This window comes from Palaemon carinicauda, chromosome 7 (genome assembly GCF_036898095.1).
Source record: "Palaemon carinicauda isolate YSFRI2023 chromosome 7, ASM3689809v2, whole genome shotgun sequence".
Lineage (NCBI taxonomy): Eukaryota > Metazoa > Arthropoda > Malacostraca > Decapoda > Palaemonidae > Palaemon > Palaemon carinicauda.
The window spans coordinates 171,192,886-171,213,833 of NC_090731.1; the positions used below are offsets into that span (position 1 = coordinate 171,192,886).

At 35.0% G+C, this 20,948-nt stretch overlaps 1 protein-coding gene across 1 annotated transcript; it reads left to right on the plus strand.

Annotated features, from left to right (window-relative positions):
* Positions 1-217: 217 nt before the first annotated feature.
* LOC137644171 (uncharacterized) lies at positions 218-15,421 on the plus strand. Its single transcript, XM_068377167.1, has 3 exons — positions 218-297; positions 8,768-8,968; positions 13,512-15,421. Exons 2-3 carry the CDS (start codon positions 8,786-8,788, stop codon positions 13,650-13,652), a joined length of 324 nt encoding a protein of 107 aa, XP_068233268.1. The 5' UTR covers positions 218-297; positions 8,768-8,785; the 3' UTR covers positions 13,653-15,421.
* The last annotated feature ends 5,527 nt before the right edge of the window (positions 15,422-20,948 follow it).

The following is a 20,948-nucleotide window of genomic DNA, read 5'->3' on the forward strand; positions in this document are numbered from 1 at the left end:
CTGGCAACCACGGTTGCCAGGTATTGCAAATGAGAAAAGGTCAATTTCTAATCAACAGAGGCTTTAAAAGGTCAACCCATTAATAGAAAAAGGTCAAAAATATAGTATTTAAGGGCCGGCTTTTTTCATATTACTAAAGGCCAACCTATTTAAATACAAAAGGTCAAATTTGAGTTTTTTTTGGCCGGAAAAAAGGCCAAACTGGCAACCCTGCTGGCAACCCTGGACGACCGAGTAGCGCAAATAAACACCGAACTGAGTGAGAGTGAGAAGTGTCCCGCATATTTTCCGATTAAAGTTAGTATAAGGAAAGGATATCCATATATTTATTATAATAATTGTGTTTATAGTTTGAGTATCGATTTATACTACATGGAAAATCATAGTGTTTATAATGTTAAAATGGGTATATTAATATTTAAAAGGAGTGTTAGTGGGCGTGACACCAACTGTTGATTTGAGTTGCCGATTAGTATATTTCCCCCCGGAATTTTCTCTATGACTCGTTGAAATTCCTCATTTATCTATTGGATAACCGGCTTTTTCATTTATGTATTGTTTTAACATTTATGTACGTTTTAAAATAACCAGATTGATTTAGAATTGTTTAATATAATAAGATAAGCATTAAATCACTTGTGGCAGCATCCGGAGAATGCGAGATGGGTTCATGTTGCCGTTAAAGGGGTCGGGGGCCGAGAGTATGAGTGAGTTTATTATTAGAAAAATTTGCCCCCAGTGACTTTTAACAGACTTTCATTACTTTCAATGTTTCTCTCCTGAGTTGACTCTACCCTGGTTGTAAACGCGCACGTATCTACCGACTAATTACCCAAGTAACGAGATAATAAGTAGTTTGGTAATTGACCCCGTTTAATTGACTGGTTTTTAGCAGGTGTTCCCGAGTGACTGGTATCTGCTTACGTTGGTGGCTTAAGTTGGAAATTATTCATAAAACGAAATTGTCTTCAGCTGTTAGTCTCCTGGGTATGGTTGATACGTGTATGTGATAGAGAAAGTTAACAGGTTTGTTACTACGCTTCGCAATTGCTTGTAAAACGTAGCAGGAACTGGGCAGAAGTGGTTAGTGTCTTGCAATCTGATATATAAGGTGCGACCTTATTTCCGTAAGTTGCTGTATAACAGGTGTTTACTTTACTTAATATGTCTGTTTTCTTGGTCTAATCACAACTTGCACATTGCATGACCTAAAGATCCTCCAAATACATTAGATATTTATTATTATAACAGCGTATTTCGCGGTAATTGTCAAATATACATCGAAGCACTCAAGTCTGCAGTTAGTATATTATTTTAATTTCTCTCCGAAATTATTCAAAACCATATCAAAATTAAGGTAAGGAATTCATAAGGAAACGGACTAAGAGTGTATACATTATATATTTATTAGTATAACTGCGTATTTCGAGTTAATTGTCAAATATACATCGAAGCACTCAAGTCTGCAGTTAGTATATTACTTTAATTTCTCCGAAATTATTCAAAACCATATCAAAATTAAGGTAAGGAATTCAAAAGGAAACGGACCAATAGTGTATATTTTTCATAATCTAAATAGGAACATTGTTTCAGTTCATTAATGAAATAGGAATTTACACGCGATACGCAATTTTTTTTTTCCTTGTATGAGGAGTCGTCTGACTAAACTCATGTTTGAAGTTCAATGTGGGATGTTGAGGCCTGGGTGAGTGGGGGTACTCTCTCTCTCTCTCTCTCTCTCTCTCTCTCTCTCTCTCTCTCTCTCTCTCTCTCTCTCTCTCTCTCTCTCTCTCTCTCTCTCATGTTGTGGGTAGGGGGTCGAGGACCTGACTTTTACTACGCATAGAAATCGTGTTCTTTCTCAGAGGTGAATTTTATGTACTGCTACCATTAACACTGCTGGAAGTTTCACTTGCTGAAAGATTTTATAACTAAGTATTTTGTTAATAGGAATAGACTTTAAACTTTTTATAATTTCAGAGAACAAATTTTTTTATTATCATAATTACCCCCTACTGTACCATACACCTGTTTGTCGGTGTGGCAGTTTGTGTTAAATCATTGTCAGTGTCACGCCTAACATAACCATAACAATTCTTGCCCAAGTTCTTGATAGTTTATCATGCCCCTTCTACCCGTAAACTCAGATTTTCATATCCGTTTATTTAAAAACATTTCCTGTCAAAAGTGGTTCTTAACCTTATTATCAACGAATAACATTTTGAAATTACATTAGAAGATAGGATTTCCCATAAACTTTGAACCAACATTTCCTATCTTACACAGATTAGTATATTAGAAGGTTCTAGTCGATTTATTAGTCACCTTTTCGGCATTACTTTTTGTTATTTTAAAGCTTCAATCATGTAGAATTGGGGGTTTTAAACTACTGTATATAGATTTTGTATGTTAGGTGTGTGTGTATATATATATATATATATATATATATATATATATATATATATATATATATATATATATATATATATATATACACACTTATACACAGTATATATTCACTGTATATACCCAATAAAGTCCTTTTATATATATATATATATATATATATATATATATATATATATATATATATATATATATATATATATATATATACCCAAGAAAGTCCTTTTTGATGTCATTAATAATGTTAATTTTGACAATGACGTTTGTATTATTATTATTATTATTATTATTATTATTATTATTATTATTATTATTATTAACCAAGCTACACCTCTAGTTGGAAAAGTAGGATGCTACAAGCCCAAGGGTTCCAACAAGGAAAGTAGCAAAGTGAGGAGAGGTAATAAGGAAATGAATAAACTATATGTGAGAAGTATTGAAGAAGAATCATATAAAGTATAACAGCTGTCATTAACACAAGATAGATAAGCATCATGGCGTCATTAAACGTAATTTGGAACACTTGCGGTAGACTTTTTTTTTACTAAAATTTCGACTTAGAAATAATTTCCTAATCTTTTTTTTTCTCGAAAATGAGGTATCTCCACTTTCGTGAGTTGTATTTTTATTTAAAATATTGTTGTGATAAATATCATTATTATTGTTGTTACTATTTATTATTATTATTAATAGTTACTAAACTACAACCTAGTTGGAAAAGCAGGATGCTATAAGGCCAGGGGCTACAATAGGGAAAATATCCCATTGTGGAAAGGAAACAAGGAAAAAATAAAATATTTTAGGAACATTAACAACATTAAAACAATAAGAAAAAATAAAATTAAATGGAAATATAATTATATTTGGGGACTTTCATTTTTTTCATAATTGTTTTACATTCTTAAGTAAATGTTTATTTTTGCTGGATTATTATCCTTTTATTAATGGAGCTCTTGGTTTTAATGCCTTCACTGTTTTACATTTGTTAGTCTGCATATAGAATATGGATGTACAGTTATCTTTAATTTTCTATTTAAGATTTCTCGTGCATATTTCCATTCACAAAGATGTGTATTTGTTTATTTTTATACACTTGTTTATATGTACATTATGAATGTCAGTGTGTGTGTAGGCTATATATATATACCGTATATGTATATATATATATATATATATATATATATATATATATATAATATATATATATATACTTTATATTATATATTATATTTTATATCATATATATTTCATATTATATATATTATATCTTTCCCATAAAGAACCATCTCTCTCTTCTATTATTATTATATGTACAGTTGGACACAGGAATTTCTGGTACACCTCACTCTGAGGAAGTGTACCCAGCCACACCCTTACTGTTTGGCGAGTCCCTCCGTTTAATCCTGGCAATCGCCTCTACCATCTCTCCCTGCACCATCTGTTTGGTTACTTGCCATGAAGTAAAGGTGTTACAGGGTACACTTATTATAGATGCATGCATGTGTTATCTAATAACTTCATTGTTACCGATGTTGCCATTTGAAGTTCCTCTATAGGTATTGAATTTAGTATGAAAACTCCCGCCGTTTGTGCGTATTGTTGCGAGTCCCCAGACTAATCTTGGACTAGTGCCATAGCCTCTGTACCATGGTCTTCCACTATCTTTTGGGTTAGAGTTCTCATGCTTGAGGTTACGCCCGAGCATGCTGTTCTGTCTTTTTTCTCTTCCTCATGGTTTGTTGAAGTTTTGTAGTTTATATAGGAGATATTTTAATCTTGTTGCTCTTCTTGAAATATTTGATTTTTCTTTGTTTCCTTTCCTCACTAATCTATTTTCCCTGTTGGAGCCCCTGGGCTTGTAGCATCCCGCTTTTCTGGCTAGGGTTGTGGCTTGGCAAGTAATGATAATAATAATAATAGTATACTGTATTAGGAACTGTTCTCTGTGTTGATGCTACCTTCTTAAGGTGAGATACACCATTTGACCCTCCTCTAGGGCGGTGATCCTGTTGCTAACACTCGTTATGTAGTCCATATGGTCACGAGCATTTATCAGATTTTGACTTGGCTTGGTCATAGTTTCTCTTATTAGGAGTGCCACATCATTAGTGCTTAATTTTATATTGTCTGTATAGATTTTTTTGGGAAAGCTGTTCTTCGGTTTTACAGATCACGTAAACAAGCTAGTGTAGTTGGCATTTGGTGAGCATGTTTTTATGCCTCTACATCTCCTTGTATGTATGTATGTATATCAATGTCTATTCATCACCGTATGCTTTAAATCCCTTTAGAAAAGATGCTAGAGAGAGATTAGGTCCTTTGACTGGTCAGACTGTACTACATAGGATCCTTCTCTCTGGTTACGGTTCATTTTCTCTTTGCCTACACATATACCGAATATTCTGGCCTATTCTATACATAGTCCTCTATGTCCTCATACATCTGACAACACTTGAGATTACCAAACAATTCTTCTTCACTCAAGAGGTTAACTTCTGCACTGTAATTGTTCAGTGGCTACTTTTCCTCTTGGTAAGGGTAGAAGAGAGACTTTAGCTATGGTAAGCAGCTCTTCTGGGAGAAGGACACTCCAAAATCAAACCATGGTTCTCTAGTCTTGGGTAGGGCCATAGCTTCTGTTGTAGCTTAGCAAGTAGTAATAACACAGTAATAATAGTTAATAATAGTAATAATAATAATAATGATAGTAATAATAATGATAAAAATAGTAATAATAAAAGCAGAAAGGTGCAGTCACCTGGTCACAGCAAGTCTTTAGAAGATGACAGCTAGGCACCTGCATTCTTGACCTCAGCAGAGGCCATTACTCATTCACACATTTTTATCGATTTACCTGTACTGTACTTTAAAAGCCTTCTAGTGATGGGAATAATAAAGTATAAATTTATTGAGTGGTGCAATTTAGTACCTTTTAACAATGTGAATAAATACTGTACGTGTATAAATTTGTGGAGAGGTACAATATATTACCAATATGTAGTGCTCGCATTTTTCTAGTTGGGGGTGTACCAACAGTGTTTCACACGATCGTACATAGTAACGACATTTCATTTTGTATATATATATTATGCTTGTATCTTCTCTCCCCTCGCGCTGACAAGAACCTGAAATTACATGGTTCACCTCGCGAGGAGAGCCATCCGCGGTTGGTACAGGGGTCAGCTGATATCCTTGTCATTTTGATGGTTTGTTCTCAGCAATCACTCCACAAAAGTACAATTGTTGTGGTCACATTACTAGAAGTGTACTGTAGGTGTAAAGCATTATACTGTAATCCGCAAGAGTTCACCATTATTGGTCCCTCCTACACAGACAACAATTTGGTTGGGGCTATAGGGAAGTGATTACACATGGATACAAATAACAGGATATGCATGTTTGGGTAGTACGTAGAATGAGATGCAAATTCTAATTCACATGTTGGATATGAAGGACAAAAAATGTGATGGAATACAGAGACCAATTGACATGTGGCTGAAAAGATGAACGGGGGCTTTTGTCAGATGTGAGGATACAAAATTTGATTCTCAATTAAAAGTGGCTTGTGTGATATTATTTCTGAGTACCAATAAGCTAAGTATGTCAAAAGAAATGGTGATAAAATGATTATATTAAGGAACTTCACTGACTCTACTTTCACAGGGAAAAGCCCCGGATCACTGCAGAACCCAGAAAATTTTTTACCCTATACAGTACCTCCTTCAAGTATTTGGATAATTATACACGCTAATTGTCCAATCCACATTATCATAACACTTTGTGAACAAGTGTGAACTTCTTCCTGAAACCCTTTATATTATGTCGTCATGTCAAAAAGGACCTTTGTATAAAATCTGGGGACATATTTGAGAGCTCTTAAACCCACAGTCAATGTGTATCTTGGCACCAATAACTTTAAAACAGGGTTACGTAGTATTTGTAAATAGAAGTTGATAATCATTACGATTGTAATTTTACAAACCATTATCATCTGAACTTGAGATGAAACAAAGTCATCAGATAAAAGTCAATTTGATAATGTAAACATGCAGAACCATCCTGCATGCAACTTGAATAACAATGAAACTTTGATTGCAAGCTCAGAATTCTAATGCATGTTAGACTGGTAAGAGGAACTAAAATAGATTCTATTTTGTTTGAGGATCACATGCTGAATCATGGGACATTTAAGTGGTTTTAAGGTAATCTGTATGAAAGAAATGTGGAGCTTGGTCAAGAGTTTTTACTACCATCACTCTAAATTTGGCAAAACTTAGAATTTATATAACTTTAACTACTAATACAGTTTAAAGTTCTACACGTTTGCAAATTCTTACTTCAGTTTGGAGGGTATTTATGAATTTTGGTCATAGTGCAGCGGTCGGGTAGATGTTCAACGTTGACCCGTAATAGGGAAAATACCGCAGCTCCACTATAAAGCAAAGTTAGACAATAAAATTAGTATGTCTTTCCTCTTTGCTAGGTTGTACTCTGTGAAAAGGTCAATAACCTTGATTCCCTTCTGCAAGGAAGTAGATTGTCCTTTCAAAGACCGAGGGCAAGTAACTCCTACAGTACTTTCTCCAAAAGGAAATTGGCTCAAATTTTGAGGAGTATTTGAACAGTTCCTTTGGTTGCCAACTTGTCTGGTGGATTTCAATAACTCTAATAACACCTACAGTACTTTCTACACAGGAAAATTGCCTCAAATTTTGAGGAGTATTTGAACAGTTCCTTTTGCTACCAACTTGTCTGTAGGATTTCAATAACTCTCACACCTTGTCTGGCTGTAACAGTGCTTTAAAATATTATTTGTGTAAATCTTTGGTAATAATATTCTGATTTATATACAGTATTTTGCTTTTCTTTGATGCTCCCTAATTGGAAAAGTAGGTAAAATCTGGGGAACCCTCCTCACAAGTTATGTTCTTTAGTATGTTGTCATGACTGTATATGCACCTGCATCTTTTAAAATTAGTATAAAATTGAAATCTCATGATTATAGAAACCCATTCATTATGTATATTTACATTTAATTACTTATATTCTTCATTTCTTGTATTTGAATAATATCAGTAACTTTTAAAATTATTTTCAAAGTGACAGGTATTACAAGATTATAATTTTGGTGATGGAATGGAAAGGCCTCCCCACAAGGGGAAAGCATATTTGTCAAGCAAAAACTGTTGAAGTTCTGTGTCAGGGTCAAGAAATTTCCTTTAATCCAAGAGTGTAATGATTTTGAATACATATTTTGAAAGTATAAGTACAGTAGTGCATCAACTGTGAAATTCTTCATAACTTAGATAAGCTACAGTACATTTCCTTAGATTTTCTACATGTAAAACGAGAATGTAAAGTTTATGGGAAATTTTCCTTGTTAATAGTGATATTTTATTTAAAAACATAAACTACTATAGCCTACTACCAAAACTGGATTGATTTCCAAAGTGTGTTTAAAAATATCTGGAGTTAACACATTATTCTTTCTTGATATTTATAACAAAGCATAAATTTACCTAACATAAATTCATTACCTTTTTTTGTCATATTGTGTTACTTTCCTAGTAGATATAAATGGATGGTACTGTAATATTCAAACTTGTGAAGACTTCATTTCTTGATGGGTGTCAATGAGTCAATAAGATTATATAACTTCTTTGAGACCTGTACTCTGCTACACAATCATTATAAAGTTTCTGTTTTACACAGTTATTTTCTGAACATTTTGCAGACTAATATGTAAGATAAAAAACAGTCAATTATTTTGAGTGTGGGTTCAGTTAACTGGATTTTCATAAAGAAAATTTCATATTTTCCAAACTATATTATTAGTTCACCAAATGTTCAGCTGGGCTCTGCAAGGCACTCGAAGAGTTGGAAGACCCAGACCTACATGGCTGAGGACTATGAAGTGCAAAGTAGATGATGATGATTAGAGATGTATGGGTTAGAGTTCTCTTTCTTGAGGATACACTCAGGAACACTATTCTATCTGATTTCTCTTCCTCTTGTTTTGTTAAAGTTGTTATAGTTTATATAAGAAATATTTATTTTAATGTTGTTACTCTTCTTAAAATATTTTACTTTCCTTGTTTCTTTTCCTCACTGGGCTATTTTCCTCGCTGGGGCCCCTGGGCTTATAGCATTCTGCTTATCCAACTAGGGTTGTAGCTTAGCAAGTAATAATAATAATATTGAATTAAAAGCTCAAGATAGAGACGACTGGCGAAATCTAACCGAGGCCCTTTGCGTCAATAGGCTTAGGAGGAGAGGATGATGATGATATTATTTCCATATATTTATTTTATATTATGTTGCCCATTACTGTATTTTATTTAACCTTATCGATTTTCTCCAGGTACAAAAATAATTTAAAATGGGAAGTGGTGATGGATCAGGAGCTGCAAGTGGAGGGGAGGGTCCAACAGGGTCAGGAGGAACTCTTTGGCGAGTCATCTGGTTGGTTTTACTTCTTCTTGCTGCCATATGGGTCGCTGGGTTCTGCGCTTGGTGGTACATCATGCTTATTCCATTCACAGTGTGTTTCCAGCCTTTAGCGGTAAGAAATTGAAATACAGAAGTTTACTGGAACATTTGTTATGTATTTTCTTTTTATATTATTTTTTTTCTCTTGCTAAACTCTATTCCAATAGATGGGAATTATGATTAATTGTGTTTTTTGTATATTTAAAAAAAAAGCCATCTTACCTTATGAGTTCTTCCACACAGTATGAGTGATAATGTACTCGTTTGATTGTTCAGTATGTATATTTATACGCTTAAAATATTTAGCTTTTATGAGTCCTATTTCTAAAGTACCACACTTTATTATTAATCCCTATTTTTAAAATAAACCTTTGGGTTACTTTGAATACACATAAAAAATGTGACCGTAGGAGTCACAAATGAGGAACTGAAATGTCTTCTAGTTTCCAGCCTTAATTTTGATCCTATGTTTTTACTTAGTATTTTATAACAAAATACCACACTATAATTGTTCCAACTCTAATACAAGCATTTGTCCTTTGATAGGTGTATGATTTCAACGAAGCTGGAAACTCGGCTGTTGAAATTTATAAAGAGGTATTGGTAGTTACTGGTGGGTAGCAAGGGAGATGTTGCCCCCCTGCCAATTTACTGAATAGCCACTTTGACTTCAGCCACCGAGTAATACAGACTTACTGTCAGTGCTAACAATCTTGGCCCTTTAACCCATTTTTTTTTTTACTTGCTGATTTTGTGTGTTTGGTGGATGAAGAAATCATGTGCGGCCATCCAATCTCGTCTAGGTGTTTCCTTTATGAGCAGGACTTCTGTGGATCCCTGTTCTTTGAGCCCTTCTTCCATTATTTGAGCCCTTCTTACAGAGGTCATGACTGCTTGCAGCCATTACCTTATAAGTATTGTTGGAAATGGGCATCCTTGAAGTCTAAGAAATCTGCTAGACCTCGCCTTTCTCCCTCTGTTACTCTGGCTTCTGAACCTCTTCCGGTGGGAAATCAAAGAAGGATGATGACTGATTTAACTAGAGGTTAAACCCAGAGCGAGGCAGCATTATCTCTCTCTTCTTAAGAAGCAGGTAGTCTACCTCCTCATGGGGAACCAGAAACTTTTTACAGATGACGATGCCGTAAGGATGCTGTGGCTCATTGGACATTGAGGACATTCTGTCGACAGTATGACTATTGCATGCCCTTGCAATATTGAGTTCCATGTCTTTTTGTCCCGTCTTCCCCTACCACCCCGGCAGAGGAAGTACTAGATGTGACTCCTGAAGGTGCAGTTGATCAACAATCCTCAATCTACTCGACTATCAGTTGAAGACATCGAGGTTCGGCATGATCCTTATTGCTCCCAAATGACACTCTGAATGTCATCCGAATCAACTGTTTTCTATCTTTCTTCATCTGAGGAATACCTCAATCTTCGCAATAAGGGGCATTGCTCAACCCTCGATCCAAGTTTTAAGCTTAGTCTTAGGTCTGGAATCTTCGCAAGAATCGATGACTCGTCTTGGGAGCTCAAGCTGCAGGGAACATTTTGTGATTATACAGGTTTCTCAAGCGTTCTTGCTTGAACCTGTGGGTTGGGCAGCAGATAGGAATTCGATAAAGAAAATAGAAAACGGTATAACTTTACCTGTGCCACAAGTCATTATTAGCAAGTAATAATAATAATAATAATGATAGAAGATCTCCATCACCTTTGTGCCAGGACCTAGAACCCAGCCGTTCATGACTTCAAGTCCCTTTTCATCTCTTATCATACAAGAAGTGACTAGTTGGGACCAGGATGGTATGCTTTCTTGTCTTAGGTCTCTTAGGACAGTGTGTTGAAAATTTCAATACATTTCTTGGGTCTTATTTTCTTTTTACCCATATAATTGACTCTTCCATCAATAATTCCTCTCATTTCTGGGATATCAAAGGTCAGTGTTTTGACTGCATCGTCTAGGTGGGTGCACCGTCTCGCCCACCTGTCATTAGCCATCTAGCTGGATATATTTCAAAGGCCATTTTCAGGTCACACTAAAGAGCTTCTAAATATTCTAAAAAAAGGGTATTTAAAACTGGGAAAAATACTGGGAAAATTATCCATATTTTTTTTCTATACTGTACTGTCATCTTTTTATGCTCATAAGTATAAGAAACCATAATATGCATTGCTTTAGTTTCTCTGTCAAATTATGCACAACCTTTTTTCTGTGGAATCTCCCTTTGCAAGTCACTGACATTGAATGCTTGTTCCATAGAAATATTTACTTAATGAATCATAATGATAAATGTTACTCCACGTAAATCATCCTTTACATCGTAAGAGAATTAAACGGTGGGTATAGTGATGTTCTTGAAGATTTATTTCAATTTCAACATTATCTTGATTAGTACTTTCCATATCAGTGTTAACCCTTTTACCCCCAGGCTCTTTGGAAATTTCCAACCCTTAACCCCCAAGGGTTATTTTTTTCCCAGCACATTTTGCAGTACTGTACTGTATATTTTTTTTAAGTTGCTCTAACAGCCTTGATTTTTGTCATAGAGAGGTCAAGTTGGTTTCATTCTCTTGGAAAATGCCTGATTTTTTTCAAAAAAATATCAAAAATATGAAAAAAAAATGTTTATAGCATTTTTTTGTTGCAAGGACATACCGGTACGTCCATGGGGGTAAAGGGATGGGTTTTGTGAAACGTACCAGTACGTCCTTTGAGGGTAAAAGGGTTAAGTACTTGTAAATAGAGTTGTACTCTGTATCATGTTTGGGGCGTGACTCGAGTTTTCTCCTTATTCTTATGGTACTGTAATACTGTATATTTGACTTTCTTTTACTGTATCCTTTGTCTTATTTATACTGTACTGTATTGCTTTGTCTTTTACTTGTTCTCCATTTCGTTTCCCCTGCTTCCACATTATCGAATTAAGCATTTTTCTTATTCCAGTGTTTGTCCCTCATATGAAAAATTATCTATGTCATCATTCATATATTAGAAATTTTATTAACTGATCTGGATATATGACATTACAGTAATATTCTAATAATTAAAATGAGTTACGTTGTTAATCTAATCAATGCAGGATACTGTCATATGTTTAGTAGTTTCTATCCTTTTGTTAAGACAATGAATATGATCCTTTTACCCTACGAGGGTGCACACTGGGTCCTCATTGCTCAGATGAAGACCTCAGAGAAGCAAACGACAACGCCCTCCTGTGGGTTCGACATTGGCGCACTAAGATATGACAAACGAATATAAATTTTTTCTTAATCATCTTTTACATTTTATTACATTTTAAATCTGTGTCGGTGCTGAATGTACCCAACGGTTTTAGAGCCAGGCTTTTGCCTAAAATTTGTTATTAAATCCAAATTAGGATCAAGTAAATAGTTACTCCACCCTAGAAGCTGACCGAGCATGCTAAAATAGTCGAAGACTATATTTCTTCATGCTATCCCTTGGTTCCTTTTCTTGCAACTGCATATACCGTATATGTAGTTTGTTCATGCTTACAATGTGAGATATGGAATTGATATTTAATGGAAATTTACACTTTTAACATTTTGACCACTCATATATTGCATTTCAAGTACTATAATGACTAACTTTTGATGGTAAAACCATTGACTTCCACTTTGGATGGTAAAACCATTGACTTCCACTTTGGATGGTAAAACCATTGGACTCCTTTGAAAGATAGCCGTGTTATTTCATTTAATTTTAAAATAAATAAGTCAAGAATCACAAAAAGATATTTGTGTAGTATTTTAATGGTGTAAACTTAACAAAAACTTTTCTGTTTATGTGTAGCATTTTAATGGTGTACCCTTAGGTAAGCTGAATGAACTTATGCTGATGCATTATTAGATTCGAGCAGATTTTTTTTATATATTAACCCTTCTACCCCCAATGGACATACTGGTACGTTTCACAAAACTCATCCCTTTACCCCCATGGACGTACCGGTACGTTCTTGCAAAAAACAGCTATTTATATATTTTTTGGCATATTTTTGATAATTTTTTGAGAAACTTCAGGCATTTTACAGGAGAAAGAGACCAACCTGACCTCTCTATGATGAAAATTAAGGCTGTTAGAGCAATTTAAAAAAAAATATATATTGCAAAATGTGCTTGATAAAAAAATGCCTGGGGGTTAAGGGTTGGAAAGTTCCAAATAGCCTGGGGGTAAAAGGGTTGGAAAGTTCCAAATAGCCTGGGGGTAAAAGGGTTGGAAAGTTCCAAATAGCCTGGGGGAAAAAGGGTTGGAAAGTTCCAAATAGCCTGGGGGTAAAAGGGTTGGAAAGTTCCAAATAGCCTGGGGGTAAAAGGGTTGGAAAGTTCCAAATAGCCTGGGGGTAAAAGGGTTGGAAAGTTCCAAATAGCCTGGGGGTAAAAGGGTTGGAAAGTTCCAAATAGCCTGGGGGTAAAAGGGTTGGAAAGTTCCAAATAGCCTGGGGGTAAAAGGGTTGGAAAGTTCCAAATACCAGGGGCGTAAAAGGGTTAAATAATTCCAATGACTTGCAAAGGGCTGAGGATTTTTTAAAGGACATTTGTTGTTAACATAGATTTTATAAGTAGGATTCACAGGTATTTTTCACTCTTCGCAGGCTGTAACCGATATCCTCCTACGCGGCTCACAGCTTACCTACTTTTGTACCAAAAATATGATGGATGCAAACACATTCGGTGAAGCGTGGGCTAACGCCGGCGCAACAGTGCCACCGACTGTGCTCGTTATTCAGAGTTGAGTACAAGGAAGGGACTTTTCCCTTATGGATGGCCAAGTTATTTTTCCTGCTTTTCAAGCTTTTTATTTTTTTTTTCAAGTTGAGCTTTATACATGTATTCATTGAAATGTGAATATGTACATAATTTTGATTGTTATTTCACTGCTATAAATGTGCCAATATATCTATTTATCAAGGAAGTGTTAAAAAAAAAATCAGTTTCATTTGGAAATTGAGCACTGCTAATCTAAACGGACCCATCTTGAGTTCTGGGAAATATCTGTTGTTATTATTTATTAAAATCAACTTTAACTTGAAATTTAACCATGAGTAACAAAAAAATGTGTGAAGACCAGGTTTAGAATTTTCATTTTTATAGTATTAAGTACTGCACATAAATCTGTATTAGAAAAACAATAAGGGAATTTATTTGATAGTTATCTGTTCACAAAAAGGCCTCGGTGTTGGCAAGGCAATAAATGTCAAGCTTTCCATTGTTGAAGTTTTAAGAGATTTTCCCATCTACTAGAGTGATATGAATGACTCATTGCCAGTAGTTAAAAAGATAGCAAAGTATTTTTACAAGAATTTTGTTTGTCGGTTGAATGTTGTGAACAAAGTTTATTTTATAAAATATACCCTAGATTTTTAGTTATGTCATTGCAGAGTATATTGATATTTGAAATAAGTAGGATAGGGAATCGGAAATTCATTGATCAATGAGATATACATATTTAAGTATATCGTAGTAATTTGTAAGGCCTGATAATTTTGTTTTTCGAATGATGATTCATTTTCAGAGTTTAAGTTTTATTCCTATTAATTGCGTAACCCTCGCCTGAAGGCCATTCACAAAACCATCTCGGATTTGGTTTACACGTTTGAGGAAAGTTTTCACTGCCATATAGCATTTGCAATAAGTATTAAAATCCTTTACACTACCTGAAAATATGGCTTTACAAATTGTTTGTTGTAGGTGAGATTGAACGAAAGTTACCCTCACAATTTAGATGTGAATACAGACCACCATCTGTGTTGGTAGTTTAGTCACTGAGTAGACTAGGATAAGCAAGCCTGACACCGGACGGTTTTCCGTTTTTAAACTATCTCCTGTATAGATCACTTTATCCAAGAAATTAATTCACTACAGTACAGTATAGTTATTGCAATCATTTCGGAAGTCCACCATCGTCTTTTTACTATAACTGGTGTAATTTATTGCTAAGTCATCTCGTGTACTAAGCTTCTTTTCTTCGATAAGAAGATGAAAATAAAAACTGTACTTGGAATGTAAAGATGGAAAAACATTTCATACAGTTCACAATTGAATTTTTGTATCTATGGTAGAATCTTACGATTGAAGTTTTCATTGGACTTCGGCATAGTAAAAATGGGGAATTTCATATTTAACTTTTAATAATCTTGTGGTAATTGTTATTGCAAATATAAATTTGAGACTCCACTCAAGTGAAAGCTTGTATTTCCCCCAAGCATTGGTGTGTTCTTCAGTATAGTATCTTATGCATTACAGTATGTTAATTTTCCATCTCAAGTAGATACAATTTTGGTGCTTTATCTGTACAACTTACAATTTTAAGGTGTTATAGTGTAGTTACTTAATGCAACTAGCTATATATATTACCTCTAAATATAGTTCAACTTATTCCATAAGCGTCTTCCAGTGACAAGCCAAGTGCTAGAAAATCAAATTTTCAGTCTCTTTTACAGTAATCTCAAGAACCATATTTTCATTGTATTTATAATTTTGTAACAATAAAACTAATGTCATATGGTAGATTTTTATATCCTCTTTAATGTTATTCTAAGTGAAAATAACCATATGAGTGCCTCGCTAGAATCTTGAATGGTTTCAAGGTTACTCAAGAATGGCAGTCAAGGGACAGGACGATGCCCTATCAACTACAGTGTTCAAGTAGAAGAACACTTGAATAATCTAATCACAAAATGAGAATTCACTTGTTTCTTGTCATTCCTGCAATAATATCCTTTTGACTCATTACTAGGCTTAATGTCCTTGAAGACAGCAATGCTATTCCATGCCCGAGACCCATCAGATTTGACTGATGTATGACCTCTGCCGTTCTTTCCTTCCAGGCTGTCTTGTGGCTCAAAGATCTGGTTGAAAAAATTGTTAGACTTTCCCATCAAGTACTGTAATGGGAAACATTACTGAAGTTGGTGTCGTTTTGATAAGGTGTGATTCAGCTTACAGTTTCTTATTAAAGAAGATTTTGGTCAAGAGTATCCTTGACTTGCTGAGCGGAACAATAGTGAACTCTGTGCTCTTTTTGAGGATTTAGGTAGAGGTGGACAAGGAAAACAGGCATACTGATAGTTAGGATGCCTTGATCAATCTTGCAGTTAATAGCGTGGGTCCTTTTGGCTTAGTAGGGAACTATAGCCAAGTCTTTGGTGTTAACTACACTGTAGCATTGATTTTTTGTCTACTGTATTGTATTGTATATGTATGATTTATGCAGTAATGCATGCATGTCTGTGTTATGTTTTAATATAGTATTTTTTTTTTTTTTTTTTTATAAAAACTTCATCTGTAAACTCCTATGACTGCAGTGTGAATGATCCTCCCATCCTTATATGTTGATTCATAATTAATACTCTTATCTCTTTATTTCCCATAATAGTGGTGTATGGCTCTCCTGGCTTTGGATATATTAACCATATTGTTCATTTGGGATTGGGGAAGGCTCCTTTCTTATCAATGCCTCAGTCAGGTCAACCTAGTCTCCTCTAGAAAGGAATCAAATTCTTCCCAGTCCTTTCCTACTTCCCTCTCGTGATCAAATCCAAAAGGTAGGCAAGTGAAAAATTAGGGAAGGGGATGCTTAGGTAAGCAGTCTTCTCCTCCAGCTGCCGAAAGTTGCCAGGATGAAACTCTGCGATCAAAACTGTAATAACTTCCCATACCAATGAAAGTAAAGGTTTTTTTCTTGATGCTGGAGTTATCAAGATTGGTAAGTATGCATTATTGTGGATAAATTCCTTTCTCACAGCCCATAGGGTGGTAATGCTGTCAGTGCTCTGTAGACATTACTAAAGGGTCTTTGCAGTATACCTTCGGCCCATAGCTATACTTGTTTTATATCCTTCTGCTTTACCTCCATTCTTTCTTCCTTTCTTCTTTCTTGCTGTCAAACTACTTCTAAATTTTACTCCATAGTGCAATTGCTGGGTTTTCCTGCAGTTGCTCTTGGATACTGAATGACCTTACAGTCCCCGGTGCCGTGCTATATAGCCCAAGTTCATAAATCTAAGCCCTTCATCATTGATCATTTCACTGACACACTCGACTCCATTATTTTACTCTTCAATTTTCTATTTTAGGGTCATTTACTTTAGCATTTCAAGCTTTAGCTGTACTACCTCATTTGACTGTACATTGAGCTTATCTAAATAGAAGAGTATACACAACTAGTGTCAACTATTACTCAGGGCTCTTGATATAGTCTCTTACGATATGAACTTCATTATTTCGGGAGACAACAGGGAAGGAACTATTCTCACTTCCCATCCCCTTAAGGGATTTTTCCATAGCCACTTTGTCATCCTATCCCCTTCAAAGGATTTTTCCATTGCCACTTTATCATCCTATCCCCTTAAGGGATTTTTCCATAGCCACTTTGTCATAGGTTCTACTCCATTTTTGTAGCCGAAAATAAATTTTTCATTGTTTTCTTTTCATGCTGGTGGAGAAGGGCTCGTTTGCTGCTTGGCATGTGATATAGGAGTGTCCTGGCCATTGGATATGTCTACTAGGAGCATCTGGACTGAAGATCAGGAAAATCTAAGACTGAAGTGTAAGAATGATTCTTTATTTCCATGTCCCTCTTCACATTACTCCAATCAAGTATCTCTGAAAAAGAAAAACTGTCTGTGTCAATTCTGCTCCAAAAGTCTAACATGATCACCTCAAAAGTCCCAGCATATCCTTTTGAGTCCTGGGTGCCTTCGAAACAAATCATCATGAAGTTGGAGGTTGGTTGGCTTATCCACAATTGCAGGAACAATTGCAATATCCTTTGGCATTTACTGTTTATTCCCCCATGATGTAAAGGAAGAGCCTGAGAGTTGTTGCTGGAGGAAATTGATAAGGGAGGAATTGGAGCATGCAAAATTCTCCTACTGTATGGAACAAAATCAACTTTACAAAAGAAAGCGGAGTGGTTTTTATATAGTATTTGACAGAAAAAGACAAGAAGGCACTGAAGTTTCACTGCCAGAAATTTTAAAGGGCAACTCAGATTGGGTAGGCTATGGGATTTTGTCAGTATCTGTGTCCTGTGAACTTGGGCACCAAAGTCTGTTCGTTGTGTTGCTGTGAAGTACTGTACTGAGAGAGGCGGTTATGGTCGACATACCTACAGAAATTGATCTTGGTCACAAACGACCATGAGGGGTTACGGAGAACATTGGCAATAATTTAGAATGATGGTAGTCAAAGTCCTGGTTTCTGAAAGTACCCCAGCAGTAACTTCCTACTGGTCAAAGAAATGTAACAACAATCAACATGAGGTATGTCATAGTATATTCCTTTTCATATTAGCCTCTCTCTCCATGTACCAAAATCAGTCGTGATTTGATAACTAACTAACTTTTTTATTCAAGCTGTATTCTTGTACTAATTTTGTACTTTACTGATTTAATATATCAAATCACTTAATATTACTTTATAAACTTTATATCATAAATATTAAACAGTGCAATATTTAAATGCAATACATACATAGCTAAAACACTACAAGCACTGGCAGTATACTCAAACTTATAGATACAAAGTATCACAACTATAACATTTTACACAAAAATCAACTTCTTTACACTGGCAACTATTACTCCCAGTAGAAATAACACAAAATAAAAATTGGGGGCTATACCTTTAAAGAGGAACAGTCCCCTGTATTTACTTGGGTTCTTCTTTTACTGATAAAAACATCCATGCATATTGAAATAGTAACTTCTAATAGTTTTGGCTCAAGTCATTAATAATACAACCATAAGATATCAGTATTTTCATTAACTTAGTAGGTCTTACTTTGTTTTTCCAGTGTCTTTTTTGCCCCTATATGCACCCATTTTTAATCCATCCAACCTGTTTCTAACTTTTATACAGGAGCAAGACTGATAAAAAGTGTCCCACCTAGAGAAAGGGTCACTCTTATACTAATTGATCAACTTTGGCTGCTGAATAAAGTATGAATTGAGTTTAAGATATGTATAATAACCCAAGCTATCAGAACCGTTCGTCCAAAATATCTAGGAGAATTGCTACGTATTGTGCAGCCAAGAGAATAGTTACATATGGTTTCAAACTATTAGAAACTTTATACATGTCTACTGTAGGCTCTAGAGCCTTTAAATATGCGGCTCCGAGACTATACAGAAAGCTCCAGTGAGACATCCGAATAATTGAAGATATTAAGGTTTCAAGAGGAAACGGAAGACTTTCTTATTCAGCGAGTGCTTCGATAGTGATGGTCTACCAATAAGAGAGCAATACGCATTGTGAAATGTTAAGTGCTCCCGAATGAACATCAGAAAACTACTGTGGAGGTCCTGTAGAGATTATGGTTCCTCTGCTGTACAGTACCAGATAAGCAGCCCTTAAATTAAGGTGAGTAATTCTATAGCAGGTTTCCGCCCCATTCATAGAACTGAATGATTGATTCTAGTACTCAATCGTGGTTCAAGTTCAAGATGTGGAGTCAAAGTAAATTATTTTAATTCTTGTCCAATGTAATTCATAATATTGCTTTGATAATGAATATCGTGAGTAGCCTACTAGAATATAGATAACTAACACTGAATAAAACTAGTATTAAAAGTGGAATCTAAGGACTTATAAAAAGACTTATAGTAGGCCTTCTCCATAGGAGCACTAACTTTTTAGAGCAACCATTAAATGACAATCATTTAAGGTAGTAGGTTGGCCGGCGCACCAGCCACCCATTGATATACTACCGCTAGAGAGCTATGGGGTCTTTTGACGGGCCAGACAGTACTACATTGGATCTTTCTTTCTGGTTATGGTTAATTTTTCCTTTGCCTACACATACACCTAATAGTATGGCCTATTCTTTACAGATTCTCCTCTGTCCTCATACACCTGACAACACACTGATTATCAAACAATTCTTCACCCAAGGGGTTAATTACTGCGCTGTAATTGGTCAGTGGCCACTTTCCTCATGGTAAGGGTAGAAGAGGCTCTTTGGCTCTGGTAAGCAGCTCTTTTATGAGAAAGACACTCCAAAATCAAACCATTGTTCTCTAGTCTTTAGTGCCATAGCCTCTGTACTATGGTGTTCCACTGTCGTGGGTTAGAGTTCTCTTGCTTGAGGGTACACTTGGGCCCATTATTCTATCTTATTCCTGTTCCTCTTGTTTTGTTGAAGTTTTTTGTACTATATTCAGGAAATATTTATTTTAATGTTACTGTAATTTGGATATTTCATTTTTTTTTTCTTTTCCTCACTGGGCTGTTTTCCTTGTTGGAGCCCCTGGGCTTATAGCATCCTTGTTTTACAACTAGGGTTGTAGCTTGACAAGTAATAATAATAGTTATAGGGAAAATCTTAGAAATTGAGAAGGAAAAAATAAATGAGTATTGGTAAAGCAAATCCTTATCTATATACAGTATATCTATTGAAACAAAATATGAGGAAACCATTGCAATAATTATCGCACTAATGGCATATAGATAAATCAAGGAAAGGTAAACCATCATCACAATATTGAAAAAGTCTTTTATCATGATTTCTTATGAAATTAATAAGTGTAGTTGTTTTAGTAATAGTTGTAAAGCTATTAATGTATACTAGTCTACTGCAGAAGAAAGTTGGTATAGCATTAATGTCAATTGTCAGGCTATTTTGAATATGTATGATGAAGCCCTTTATGTATGTCAATTTTAAAGGAAAATTTACTGAAAGTTTATTCACTAATGAAAAATGACACTTTTAGCATACAGTTTACTGTACTCTACAACTTATAGTGAAAGTCCCATTAAAAGGAAACTAAAAAAGTTAATAAATTTCGTAGATTTACTTGTTAAAGTGCTTAATAAAGGTATTTAGTTACGTTCTTAAGGTATGGGGAAAACTTAATTAGCAAAAAAAAAAAAAAGAAAAAGAAAAGTTTACTGCACTCTTCATCTTATAGTGAAAGATCCATTAAAAGGAAACTAAAAAATGGATAAATTTCGTAGATATCCTTATTACAGTGCTTAATAAAGATATTCAGTTACGTTCTTAAGCTATGGAGAGAACTTAATTAGCAAAA

What these genes read in the sequence shown, in the direction of transcription:
- LOC137644171 (XM_068377167.1), top strand. Translation starts at nt 8,786, where the DNA reads ATGGGAAGTGGTGATGGATCAGGAGCTGCAAGTGGAGGGGAGGGTCCA. An exon ending in TGTGTTTCCAGCCTTTAGCG is followed by an intron (nt 8,969 to 13,511) that starts GTAAGAAATTGA and finishes CACTCTTCGCAG; the next exon opens with GCTGTAACCGATATCCTCCT.